This window comes from Anolis sagrei, chromosome 1 (genome assembly GCF_037176765.1).
Source record: "Anolis sagrei isolate rAnoSag1 chromosome 1, rAnoSag1.mat, whole genome shotgun sequence".
Classification (NCBI taxonomy): domain Eukaryota; kingdom Metazoa; phylum Chordata; class Lepidosauria; order Squamata; family Dactyloidae; genus Anolis; species Anolis sagrei.
Window position 1 is genome coordinate 152,919,529 of NC_090021.1, and position 14,418 is coordinate 152,933,946.

The 14,418-nt window shown below is 38.7% G+C and overlaps 1 protein-coding gene across 1 annotated transcript in view; it reads right to left on the minus strand.

The window, feature by feature from the left end:
* Window positions 1–14,418, minus strand: part of WDPCP (WD repeat containing planar cell polarity effector) — a 211,201-nt gene that overhangs the window by 161,654 nt on the left and 35,129 nt on the right. The window contains exons 2-6 of the mRNA XM_060784552.2: window positions 10,646–10,728; window positions 9,767–9,811; window positions 7,057–7,107; window positions 4,806–4,876; window positions 4,507–4,566 (exon numbers count right to left, since the gene is read on the minus strand). Of these exons, the coding sequence (XP_060640535.2) occupies window positions 4,507–4,566; window positions 4,806–4,876; window positions 7,057–7,107; window positions 9,767–9,811; window positions 10,646–10,706 (288 nt within the window). The 5' untranslated portion in view covers window positions 10,707–10,728. The remainder of the gene's footprint in view (window positions 1–4,506; window positions 4,567–4,805; window positions 4,877–7,056; window positions 7,108–9,766; window positions 9,812–10,645; window positions 10,729–14,418) is intronic.

The following is a 14,418-nucleotide window of genomic DNA, read 5'->3' on the forward strand; positions in this document are numbered from 1 at the left end:
TATTGTTCACTTGAGGATCTAGTTACTTCAAAGCTGACATGTCAAATTTTAGGCCTCTTCTACACTGCCATATAATCCAGATTATCAAAACGGACAGTTCACATTATCTGTTTTGAACTGGATTATATGAGTCTACACTGGCATATAATCCAGTTCAAAGCAGATAATCTAGATTTTATATGACTGTAGAAGGGGCCTTCAATGTTTTTTCATTTTTTTTATTGCAGCCTCCATTTTGATGAATGACTGAACCAAGATATAGAAAACACTGAACAATTTGAACATTGTCACCCACTTAAAATAGCATAATTCTTCTGTGGTCATGTTTTTATTTTCATAATATTCAGTCTTTGCCCCCCGTCTCTATTTCCTTCCCAATGCACATCAGCAGATGTTTCTGCAAGTAATGTGGTGTCATCTACATGTTTGTGATGTTTTCACTCCTCCTTCCTTTGGGTCAAATTAGTTTCTGTATTGTTAAGCAGACAGGCTGACAAAATGCAGCCTTGTTTGATTCCTTTGCTAACTGAAAACCGTTCTGCTTCTTCATATTCTGTTCTGATATAGACTCTTATCCAAAGTATATGCTTCATATCAGGACCATCAAATGTTGTGGCAGTACATACACGTATACAGATGGTATTTGTTTATTTAGTGCTATCATTTAAATATATGAGCACATTACAAAATACAAAACATTACACAAAATACAATTAATTCTTAGAGCTACTTAAGCAATTCAAATACCTGTTCAGAGCTTAGTCAATACATATCGAGATCAAGCATTTCTATTTATAAAACATTAACCGTACCACAGCAACTCCCCTTTTTTATTTATCTGGCAAATATATCTTTTGGATAATCATCTGGGAGGCGGTTGAAAGCTCCATCAGTTTTATGGCAGATGTCCTTTAAGGTTTTGTCCTACTAAAAGTGTTAGACACAGTCACACTATTCCAGCTTTTATTGCAACCTTTCAAAACTTCAATTTATCCTCATGTTGCAGCTGGATTAGATAAAATCACAATTTATTCCCAAGTTGATAATATGACCTTATAGCCCAGCAATGTTTGACTAGTGCTTATAATTGTCCCAAAAATATAAATGAAAAAGTTTTTTGAAGAACAACAAACTCCAAAAGTTGAGAAGGCTATTTTACAGGCCATGTGAAGAAACTGAACAGTTTTTCAAAAAAATAATAATACTGCCTACAACAATTTCCTCCAATATCCAGAGATGAAAGGAACTCGCTATGAATAAACAGTTGCCCAAAATAAGTACCTTTCCCCATTCATCAAATTAAAACTAAGATATATTATAGTTATAACTCAACAAAAGATAGCTGAACTCCTTTTCTGTTGTGGCTGTAACTTTAAAGGTTATGGCCAGACTAAACAGGAAAGTAGTAATATGGTTCAACTATTATTGGCACTTGCTGTTTTGCTGTGGGTTGAGGCAACCAGGAAGTAAGCGGAGGAATGAAAGCACAACCCATCCCAAACACCCCCCCCCCCCACTCCCCCGGTGTCTCCTGAGTATTAGGATTGCCAGGCTGGATACAAGAAAAGGCTTGTAACTTTAAACTCAAAACCAACCGAGGCCCCTTCTACACTGCCATATTAAATCCAGATCACCTGCCTTGAACTGGATTATATGGCAGTGTGGACTCATATAATCCAGTTCACAGCAGATAGTGTGTATTATTTTCTTTGATAATCTGGACTATATGGCAGTGTAGAAGGGGCCTGACAAGCAGGATGAGATTTAGCACATACATCTGGTTGGAATGAGATTTAGCACATACATCTGGTTGGAACAAGGGCTTTCTCAGTGACTGCCTCAAGACTCAGGACTTACTCCCTTATTTTATTTTCATGGATAAGTAAAGACTTTTCTGTTCCACCAGCATTTGATGGCTGACAGTATGTGGTCCTGAAAGGCCAGGGAATATGGGTACCTTTGCATGGAGCTTTATGGAAGGAAGTCTTGATTAGAATGCCTCAAGGTTCTGTCCTAGTAGCATTGCTCAACATTTTTATCAATGACATAGATAATGGATTGGAGGAAAGCGGGTTCGTTAACATATTGGAATACTGGAACAGAATTCAAAAGAATTTAGATAAACTAGAAAATTGGACCGGGGGGGAGGGGGAGTGTAACCCCATTCAGCACAGGCTGTAACCCTATACCGTGTTCGGCCTTACAACTGACCAGGAGGACCTCTGTCTTGTCTGGATTCAAATTCAATTTATTTGCCCTCATCCAGACCATCAAAGCTGCCAAGTACTGGTTCAGGACCTGAACAGCCTCCTTAGGAGCAGGCAAAAGAAGTGATAGAGTTGGGCATCACCTGCGTACAGATGGAATCAAACTCCAAGACTCCGGATGATCTCTCCCAGCAGTTTCATGTAGATGTTAAACAACATGGGAGACAATACTGAATCCTGCGAGACTCCACAGGATAAAGGCAGCAGGGCCGAGCAGGTATCCCCCAACAACAGCTTCTGGGAGTGGCCCTCCAGGAAGGGCTGGAACCACTGTAAAACAGTACCTCCAAGACTTATTCCTGCCATATGTCACAGAAGGATACCATGGTCTATGTTATAAAAGGTCACTGGAAGGTACAGGAGAACCAACAGAGACACACTCCACCTGTTGGGTTCTAGATCATCCACTAAGGCAACCAAGGCTGTTTCAATTCCATGTCCCAGCTAAAGCCAGACTGCGTCAGATCCAAATAATCAGTTTCCTCCAACACCTGGAGTTGCGAGGCCACCACATGTACCAAGAGTTTGCCCAAAAAAGGAGATTGGAAAGTGGCTGAAAGTTGTTCAATTGAGTGGGGCCCAGTGATGGTTTTTTAAACAGCAGTTTTATGATGGCCTCCTTTAGGCTCGCTGGAATCTTGCCTTCTTTTAAGGAGGCACTAACCACCAACTTCACCCACTTTGCCAAACCCCCTCTGGCCTCCTTTACTAGCCAGGATGGGCAGGGATCTAGGATGCATGTGGTTGCTCTCGCCTTTCCAAGAATCTTGTCCACATCTTCAGGCTGCACCAATTGAAATAAATTCATTAAAACCAGACAAGCAGGTGCTCGAGTTATATCTTCAGGGACTGCCATTAACATGGAATCCAAGTCGTAATGGATTAGAGTGACTTTGTCCGCAAAGACTGTGCATATGATTTACAGCGAGCTGCTGAATGGTCAGGGATCCCATCTTGTCAGCTCTATTTGACCATCAGAATAAACGTATACAAGTATGTCCAAGTGAAAGTCTTGCTTTCTTCTAGGTAAATAGATTAAAGATAAAGCCTTAGCTCTTCAGAGACTTTGCCAAAGAACAAAGATTGTACATTTTTATAATCATTTTAAGTACCTAACAGAACAACATTCTGGAAATTTAGCAAAAAGTATGAGTCACTGTTTTCGATGCGGCTTTCTCTGTAATAAGATATTAGTGCAGAATATGAATTTAACATACTATTACTACCAGGTTCATTATCTTATTTATAACTTGGGATTTTGCAGTTAGGTATCTTAACATTACAAGGTAAGAGTAAATCTCTTTAGAACTGAGCAGACTAATGTTTATTTTAGAAAGTAAATCTACAATGACTAAAAATTCAATGCATTTATAGTAAAACTGGCTGTAATGCAGGTCTCAATGTAGCTGTTTTATAATTAGGTTATAAATTAATAATCTTCAAAAGTCAAAATTCTTTGTTACATCATGATAAGCTCAAGGACATGTCTGTTCAAAATAGAATAAGGAAGGCTAAAAAGCTAGCACTAGCTTTTAATGAATTAAATACATTAAACAGAGAAAGCTGTTGATTAGCATGCTGGCTCACACAACTTAAGATTCCAACCTGTTCCCACTTTCTATGCTGCTAACAAGGATGTGAACAGATGCATCATATTTATAGATAGATAGATATTTATGTAAATACAGAATACAGACATATGATTCACTGACGTCACTTCACGTCACTGGACAACTACTCTTAGCTGGTTAGTTTAGATGTCTTGTTGTCATCATGCGTTTTTTCAAGTATTTGCTTCAATAAAACACTTTAAATATAACATATAAGGTTTTCCTATGCAATTCTAACTGAATTCTTATTTCCAGGTAGATCTCTTTTGAAGATCCTGACAGTGTAATTCAGTGCATGACTCTTCAAAAGTAAACCCACTTCAGTTCAACCAAGCTTACCATCAGGGCCTTGCAACCTAAATATCGTGGAAAATGCTCTTTAATTGACATTACAAGGCACTGTGCATTTTATATTGTTATTTCCCTATGCAAATACAGTCATTTTTACCAAGATGGATTTTACTATTTTACTTACTACAATTGTTAACATCAAGACTTGCATTAAAAAAACCTCTTATATGATCATTCTAATGATATGCTAGCAGTTAACTTTGTCCTGCTGCATCAGTCCCTTGTCAACTGTTAATCTCTGTTGACAGAACATTGCAAAAGCATGTCAAAATATTTACCTGACAGACGTATTTGGTCTTCCATTTGCACAGCACACACTGACTGTTTTGCATCAGTTCCTAGAGAACAACAGAAAATAGTGCATCAATGGCTGTAGACATTTTACTTGTGGCTAAAGTGCTTCTGATTTTCAAGGGGAAAAGATTGTCTGACATTTTAAACAAAGATGCAACTGTTTTGGGTAGCCCACCACACAAAAGCGGATTCATCGCCAGAAGGGATGATCCTTTATGAAAATTAAAGCTGTTGAAAGAGATTTGAAAACCTGGATTGTGATTTGAAAAAGTCTGAAAGGTACCTCTAGCTCCTTAAGTGTGTCCCTCAGCTTCTCTGGACGTTTGTTCTTAAGTACCCAAGGATAATCTCGAGCTAGCAAAAGAAATATATATAGGAAATATTATAATCAACATCAATATTGCTTCATATTTTAGTAGCACTTTTTAATTCAAAACATATCCTGATAATCTAAAACTGAAGAATACATTATGATGAATCAGATCCTAAATTATGTTTTCCCAATACATTATAAATATTACCAACCTTCTAATAGAATGATTGATATATCAGGCTTTCCATCCAGTGAAATAAGTTCTAATGCTATAAAATAAATTCTAATAACTTTGGCTTATTTCTCCCCCACTCCCACCCCCAATTCCTTTTTTTAAAGGATTAATACAAACGTTTTAGCTATTGTAAGGAGATTCGTTCTCATTAACTCTGAAATTGCATTGGTAATAACTTTTTCCAAATAATGCTACCTTATTTATTTATTTATTGTTGTTCATTCATTCAGTCGCTTCCGACTCTTCGTGACTTCATGGACCATCCCACGTCAGAGCTCCCTGTCGACCGTCACTTCCCCGAGCTCCTTCAGAGTCAAGGCAGTCACTTCAAGGATCCCATCCATCCATCTTGCCCTTGGTCAGCCCTTCTTCTTTTTTCCTTCTATTTCCCCCAGCATCATTGTCTTCTCTAATCTTTCCTTTCTTCTCATGATGTGGTCAAAGTAGTTCATCTTTGCCTCTACTATTCTTCCCTCCAGTTGGGCTTTATTTTATTTTTTTATTTACAGTATGATGCTAAAGAAAAATGGAAGGAAAAAGGAAGAGGGGCCAACCAAAGGCAAGATGGATTGATGGTCTCCTTGAAGTGACTGGCTTGACCTTGAAGGAGATGGGAATGGCAATAGCCAACAGGGAGCTCTTGTGTGGACTGGTTCATGAGGTCAGGAAGAAGTCGAAAGTGACTGAACGAATAAACAACAACAACATGGTATCTGTGTGTGTGCGTGTGTGTGTGTACATGTGGTTGGAGTTACACTTAAAAAATGTACCTGTTCCGACTACATACAATTCAACTTAAGAACAAATCTATAGGACCTATTTTGTTTGTAACTTAGGGACAGCCTGTAATTGGCGCCGATTATTGGCGCCTATTCAGCATATCATATGATGAACTGGTCCAGATATGGGTGAAACAGAGACTCCCCCAGCTGCTCCAGAGGTATGAGGTAGACCTGATCACCCAGAGGCACTGAAAACTTTTTGGTGCTGCTGGACACCAACCCTAACCATCCTCACCTCAACAATTGGTTATAGTCCCTTTCTAGCAGCCTCCTTTTAATAAGGGTAAAGATCTCAGTGAAAGTTAGCAAGTTCAGGAAATCGTTATCATAGCCCAATTCCTCGATCTTTGCTAGAACTGTAGAGCACCATTTTGAGTGGTGGAGTTCGCTCAAGGTGAGTTGGGTCAGAGAGTTGCTGGGCCTTTGGTAGTGGAGAGATAACCATCCTCACCTACTCCCCACTCCATGATGGTCTCCATCCATGCCATGGGTCTCATCTGTTCAGCCCTCACTTTCAGTAATATTGGCTAGGACAGTGGTTCTCAACCTGGAGTCCACAGATGTTTTTGGCCTTCAACTCCCAGAAATCCTAACAGCTGGTAAACTGGCTGGGATTTCTGGGAGTTGTAGGCCAAAAACATCTGGGGACCCCAGGTTGAGAACTACTGGACTAGGAGAATGGGGCAAGGCAAGACGAGGAAGAGTAGAAATGTCCCTTTCTCTCCCCACTCCCCTCCAAGAGTGTCCCTTCACCTTGACCAACGTCACTGCAGCAGACAGCAGACAGGCAGAATCCATATTGTGGCCAGATATCACTTTGACACGGAGGGTGAGAGAGGACGGTGACTGCCATTGCCCTTCATTACTGAAAATCTGCTCCACCACGGGGCTGATCTGGCTCTACGCTGACCTATGTAGTCAGTGTAGATGTGCCCTTTGATTTTACACTGAGAATCAAGTAGGAGGAGGGTTGTTGAATCCATTCAATTCTAGCTATATTCCTACCTAACAGAACCTTATCATAATCGAAACTGCAACCAGCAGGGAAAACTAAAATGACATTCAAAGACAAATTAAAATAATTCAAATAAACCCCTTTCCTCTGTTTCTATTCAAAACTACTACCACTGCAGCTAGTTTTAAAAAGAAAGCCCCAGGAAAAAAAAGGTACACTATTAACATGAAAACTGAAAATAATGCTTACATTCTGCTAACAGTTGCTTCTGATGCAAATGGTCAAAGTTCAATTGTGGTTCTAGAAAAAGAAAAAATTCAAAAGTTGAATAATCTCCACATGTGTTGTCAGTAAAATGCTCAATGATATCTGTTTTTCAAATAATACAGAAATGTGGTTGAGAATAAAAGTTCAGACATTTTCCCTTCCTGAAAGATTAAATTAGCAATGAAATAAGAGTTTAAGCAATCCCTATAGAGGGCTAATAATGTAGAAGTTTTTGTCTAATTAGATAAACTGATCGGTGAACTGAATTCCAACTAAAACTTCTGTCAATCTGTCATTGGGCTGACAGATTTTTTTAGTTGGGATTCAGTTGTGGATGCAGCACAAGACACAAGCCAGCATGTTAATCTGCACTAAAACAGGAAGTTTTATTCTAGCTGAATAGACCTTTTAGTCCATCATGAATCTTCTAGGATTAAAAAGATTAATCAGATAAAGCAAACTGATTCACTCTGAAATACCTATTTCAAACACCAGGTAAGGAGGACCCAGGAGGTCAACAAAAGTGCAGTCCTATGAATTTACAATGCCCTCTGCTGGAGCTCTAAATAGATAGATAGATAGATAGATAGATAGATAGATAGATAGATAACAGGAGCACATATCAATCTAAAATATCACGTTACATAACCTATATTTTTACAGAAAATTAAAATATCTGAAATGCATGTGTTGATCTTACATTTAAAAATAATACAAATCTATACTTTGTTCTAATTAAGTGCATAGAAATGCAGGAAGCTCAGGCGCATTTATAAAGCAAAGTAAGCCATACTGATCTAAGAAGAAAATTATCAAATTCAAGATCAGAATTTATTCAGCAAGAACAAAACTATGGAAAACTATCATGGAAATATTCTAAAAGATGGGAGAAGAAGAAGAGGAAGGGCAAAAAAAAAATCTGAGTATGTCTGCAAGGAAAAGACAGAAGGAATGATAGATTGAAACCTATTATGCTCTACAAGTTAAATACATGTCACTTTATACCTGTTTCCCCCTGAAAATATGTCAGATTAATTGTAGTATTCAAGAGTAGCCAAGCTGGCCATACAGTGAAATAAAACAAATTCCATAAAGGAGTAATCTATTTATTGATTAAACAAAATGCAAAAATAACTTCATTCAAGCTTTCAAAGCTCCACCGGCTTTTGCATCAGTCAAAAGCTGTTTTAAGATTATACAGAAGAGAAGAAAAGTAATGGTGTTTTGAGTCACAAGCTTATATATATATTTAATTATTTTTATTGAGAACAAAATATTCCAGAAAGGATTCCAGAAAAAGAGAGAAGAAACAAAGAAAAAAAGGTATAGGGTTATTGGTTTACATTTTGAGGCATATGTTGTTTCGATTACACATTTTGAAAAAAAATCGGTTCCTGGTTTGAAAGTGTTATTTTTTGTTTAGTTGTACGGCCCTTACTTTGAAAGTAGTTGTTATACTCTAGAAACTTTGTTTTTGTGGCTGCCACAAACTATGTTGAATTGGTTGAGACTTGGTGAGATATTCATTGAAAAACTATAGCAAAATGTGTTGAAGGACGTCCTGCAAAAACAAAGTTTTGGCAGTTTAACAACCTTTTCCATGTTTTTATGATAGAACCAATTAGGAAATGACTTTTATAACCCAGGAACAAAAATTGTGTTACATAGTGTTACTGTTCAGCTGGTCTGGAGGGATCTCAATGAGACAAAGGCTACTCCATTTTTGATCATGTGATGACTGGGGAAAAGGCTAGTCAAATTTAAACCCCATCGGCAGCAGTGAAGTATCTACACTTGGGATCCTGGATGTTGTTGGTGCATCTACACTGTAGAATGAATGCAGTGTGACACTACTTTTAACTGTCAAGGCACAATGCTATGGAATCTTGGGAGCTGTAGTTTGGTGAGACATCACCACTCTTGGGCACTTTTTTTTTGTCATGTCAGGAGTGACTTGAGAAACTGCAAGTCGCTTCTGGTGTGAGAGAATTGGCTGTCTGCATGGACGTTGCCCAGGGGACGCCCGGATGATTTTTGATGTTTTTATCATCCTTGTGGGAGGCTTCTCTCATGTCCCTGCATGAGGAGCTGGAGCTGATAGAGGGAGCTCATCCGCCTCTTCCTGGATTGGAACCTGCGACCTGTCGGTCTTCAGTCCTGCCGGCACAGGGCTTTAACCCACTGCACCACCAGGGGCTCCACCTCTTGGGCAATGAAGATTAAAGACCTGGTAAAACTACAAGTCTTATGGTTCCATAGCATTAAGACATTGCAGTTAAAGTGGTGTAGTTATATGGACATTATCTCTACAGTGTAGATGCACCCTCTGTTTTGTTTTGTTTTGTTTTTTAAGTTGCTGCTGTTTTACAACATCTGATAAAAATGCAGGCCTAGGACTCCATCACTTTTATTTTCTTCAGTATGATGTCTTAATATCTTAATATCTATCTAACAGAGCTTTGAAGGCTTGCATGACATGGTTTTTACATTTTGTTAGCCATGAAAGGTATCACATTTTTGTGGATTTTGCTTTATTCCGGTTAATCATGTTTATCTTAATCAATGAATACAATTTACTATAGTTTCTCAATAGAAAAAATAAGGATTTGGGGAGTAATGTTCATCAGTAAATATATATTACTATATATCTATAATATATATTTATATATATATATTTATATATATATCTTACCCGATTCCTTTTTGTCATAGTAATGGTGGACTCCAATGTCTTGATCTACATAATTAAGGAAACGTAACACCAAATTAATATCCAAGGAATAAAAATAAAACCAACTTTGGTGTTAGAAACAAATGCCCAATCTACAGCAACTATTCAATGCAGTTCAAAGCTGCATTGAATACTGCGGCAGCCAGACAACAAACTCCGACAAAAGTGCGTGGGGAAAAAGTGTGCATCAGTGTTCTGTGGTTTGTTAATCCCTATCTGGACCCCAAACTGGCTCCAAGAGATCTTATGTAATCAACTGCACAGAAAATCACTTTCTTTGAAACTGGCCTGAAACTGCATTAAATAGTCAGTGTAGATGGGCTTGTTAAGGATAGGGTATAAAATCAACGTGTGTGTAATAGCACAATAACTAGCCATCCTCCTTTTTTAAACACTCTTCACATATGAAAGTAAGAAAGTAATGGAAGTAAGTAATCTGCCCTATCTGACAGGTTTATTCCTCAGTTAATGGGTCAAAAACATCTGGGTGGAAGTTTCACAGGCAGATTATTCTTTACTGCAAAATCTAAAGTAGCAAAAGGCTGCTACGGAGCCCACTGCTATAAATACAAGACTAGCAATGCACACTAAATATCTTTCTTTTTAAAGTGCAAAAAGCCAGTGATGCACTCTAACAGCCTTCGTTATGCCAAAATTTGTGTGCCTGTACCATTGTTTGGGAAAGACTTATTCTTTAGAAGATCTGTCTAGGCCAGAGTATAGTGTTTTTTCATGTTTAGAAACAATTGGCAGTCAGGAGCTGAATGGTAGGACTGAATGGGTGAAGTGAAAAAATGATTTGGTAGAACTCAAGAACTGGATTGATAACTTTTATTTTACCTTCAACATGCAAGGTATTCTTCAGCGACCAAAGGTGCATCTCACACAGAAGGACAGTCATCTGAAACAGCTTACAGCTAGTTCTAGAGTAAAAATAATGAACACAAAAATGTTAGGCTGGAAAAAAAAACTGTTTATAAAACCCGAGAGCAATAAATACAGTCAATTCTCAGAACTCAAACAACCAGGAAGAAAAACTGACTCAAATTGTATACTGTGTCTACAAAAATGTGTTTATAATACAGTCATATTAAGTTCCATATGTATTTATTTGCCTTAATTTTAAAAAATTACTATATTTCAATATCAATATCAAGTCAATACGGAGTTTATGATATGGTATAGTATGTGATTGTAGTATCCGTTAGGCCTATCTCAAGTATCTAGAAACTAGATTTATCCAGCATCTACAATCCACATGGTGCGGGCTAACTGAGAATCTATTGTATTTTTTTAAGGTTTTCATAACCAAAATGCAAGGGCTAGAGATTTCATAAGTTATGTTGATGTTTACTTTTTAAACCTACTTTTCTTGCAGGCTTTCTTTTGGATAGGGGGTCTTCAGGGGCGGCTCAACCATTATGCAAAGTAAGCATTTGCAGTATAGTTGATTTTGCCCAGGGGCGCTCTTGAGGGAAAATAGACCTTGACATATGCAAGTTGTAGTTACTGGGATGTATAGTTCACCTACAATCAAAGAGCTTTCTGAACTCCACCAATGATGGAATTGAACCAAATATGGCACACAGAATTCCCATGATGAACAGAAAATATATATCAGTGATTGGTTGGGGGTGGGGGGCACCAAAATACTGTTTCATTTACTCTATTTATTAGAGTGGATGATGCCTAGCAGAAAGTACAGCAGATAAACAAAGCTTTTCTTCACTAAATGTTTCCTTTAAAGAGGAGGTTTTAAACCTTTCATTAGGAGCCCCCGGTGATGCAGTGGGTTAAACCTCTGTGCCGGCAGGACTGAAGAACGACAGGTTGCAGGTTTGAATCCGGGGAGAGCGTGGACAAGCTCTCTCTATCAGCTCCAGCTTCTCATTGCAGGGACATGAGAGAAGCCTTCCATAAGGAAGGTAAAACATCAAAACATCCGGGCGTCTCCTGGGCAACGTCCTTGCAGACGGCCAATTCTCTCACACCAGAAGCGACTTGCGGTTTCTCAAGTCGCTCCTGACATGACAAAAAAACCACCTTCCATTAAAAATATGATAGTGACTACACTCACTAAATTCAAGGCAGACCTATAATTTTCAATCTGTCTGCATTGCAATTAATAGAGCAGAATTTTATTTTTAAATGTTATTATTGCTATCCATGTTATTGCTTATTAGATGCAATGCATATAATTTTTGCATACCTGTATAGAATTTGATTTTGGAAAAACAGTAATAAAACATTAAGGCTTCTTTTTTCTACATTAGTTTCTCCTTCACCAAGGAGAGCTGCTCCTGGAAGCTCACCTGATAACTCAGCATTGTATTTCAGATTTTGAGATAAATATTAGCTCCAATCAGATATAATATTACCAAGAGGTAAGTGTTGCAGATTTCAGAAAATAGAGCCTTGTCATATTTATTTATACAAGTCATGCAAAAAACATTTTTTCCAATAGAGAACAGAAGTGTAAATTCAGTACAAAGAAAAGTTGTTGCTAGCATGATTTACCAAAGTGATAATATCTCAGTGGCAAAATGTCACAAGAAAAACTTTGACCATTCCATTTACTGTCCTCAATCTTGGATTCACCACAGAAAAGCATATCAACTTGCTGAACATGTCACAAAAATATAAACAATCCTATTATGGAATTGTCTTAATTACGAAGCCCAGCAGAATCACCAATATTACATGGCAATAATAAATGAAACTGTAGTTCATGTATAAGGTTAGGTTTATCTTTAATAGTATATCTACCTGGTCCTATTTTAACCATACGTTTCTGTTCTCTCTCTCTTTTTCATTCTCACACCGTTATTTTTCTCATTCTGTTAACACCCAGTTGTTGAGTCCCAAATACCAATTCTAAAATCCACATTATTGTTGTTATTATTATTATTATTATTATTATTATTATTATTTAGGGCTTTTATATCCCGTCCTTTCTCAACCTCCACAGAGGGACTCAGGACGGCTAACTAAGTGGCACCCCATGGCGCCCACATCAAAACATAAATATACAATTAACAGCAATGTAATAATAACAACAATATAAAACAGTATACACAGTATAAAACCGTATAAACAATATAAAAACAGACAACAAATAGTCAGTGGTCACCGATTTAAATCATTATCCAAGGGCAGTCCAACAGTTCTAAATAAGTCAACACGTCAGTAGGTCAGCCTATTCTCCAAAGGCCTGATCCAGGATTTTACTTGTTTCGTGAAGGTCAAGAGGGATGCAGCAGATTTAATTTCACTTGGGAGGGAGTTCCATAGCCGGGGGGGGGGGGGGACCACAGAAAAGGCCCTGTCCCTTGTCCCCACCAGACGCGATTGTGACAATGGGGGGACAATGAGCAGGGTCTCCTCAAATGATCTTAGGGCCCTAGGTGGTTCACAGCGAGAGATACGTTCGGACAAGTAAATTGGGCCAGAACCGTTAAGGGCTTTATAGTCCCAAGCCAGCACTTTGAATTGTGCTTGGAAGCTGATAGGCAGCCAGTGGAGCTGGCGTAACAAGGGCGTTGGGCGCTCCATGTACCCAGCCCCAGTGAGCAGCCTGGCTGCCGAACGTTGGACTAGTTGAAGCTTCCGGACAGTCTCCAGAGGCAACCCCACTTAGAGTATATTGCAGTAGTCTATTCGGGATGTAACAAGAGTGTAGACCACTCTTAGGAAGCCAAGTCAGGCTTCCTAAGGTACGGGTGCAGCTGGCGCACAAGTTTTAACTGTGCAAAAGCTCTCCCGGCCACCACAACAGCATTGGGGCAACAGCAGAAGGAAGGCAAATTCTCTTCCCCATTTCTTCTTTGCTCGACTCTTTTCAGGGGATTTCATGTGAACAGAGGGAGAGACTGCTGCATCCCCAAAAATATACACAGATGAATATACATTGGGATGCCAAAACCACAACTTTATTGGTTATAGCTCACAACAAGGTTGAAGAACTATACAGGGGACATGAATCTCATCATCAACTAACTTGCCTGTTTATCAATGAGATTGTTACTCCAGATTAGAGCCAGAGACTAATGGGATGACTTGGTGAGAGGCCACACAGAGCTCTGTCCCTCACCACCGGTGACGCATTAATCCAACAGCCATTCCGGACCCATTTTGAGTGCACCACTCAGTCTCTAGTAGGTGACTCCCTTTGTCATGGCTAATGCCATAGTAGTAGTACTGCTCCTTCTAGATCTGGATCCAGGACCAGATCTTGAAGTTGTGGCAAAGATGGAGAAACTAAAAACCAAACTAAGTTAAAGGTAGGTGGGCGGATTGCTGGCTGGAAGGGCAACTGCCAAAAGGAGCTCCCATCAGCTTCCTATATACCCCCCACCCACCCAGACCTGACGTCTTCAATCAGGTCAGATTCTCTCAACATCTTTTCCCCATGATAACTCTTTTAGAAATGAATTCTCCTTCCTAGGAGTAGATTTCTCTCACTTCCTGTTGTTTCACCCCTGTTCTTAACTATAAGTCATTTGTAAGTTGGATGTTTGTAACTCTGGGATTGCCCGTATTTATTAATTGAAATATACCTATTGCATTCTCCATTCAAAGTATGTTTCATTATGCAGTCTTACTCCTTATTCCCT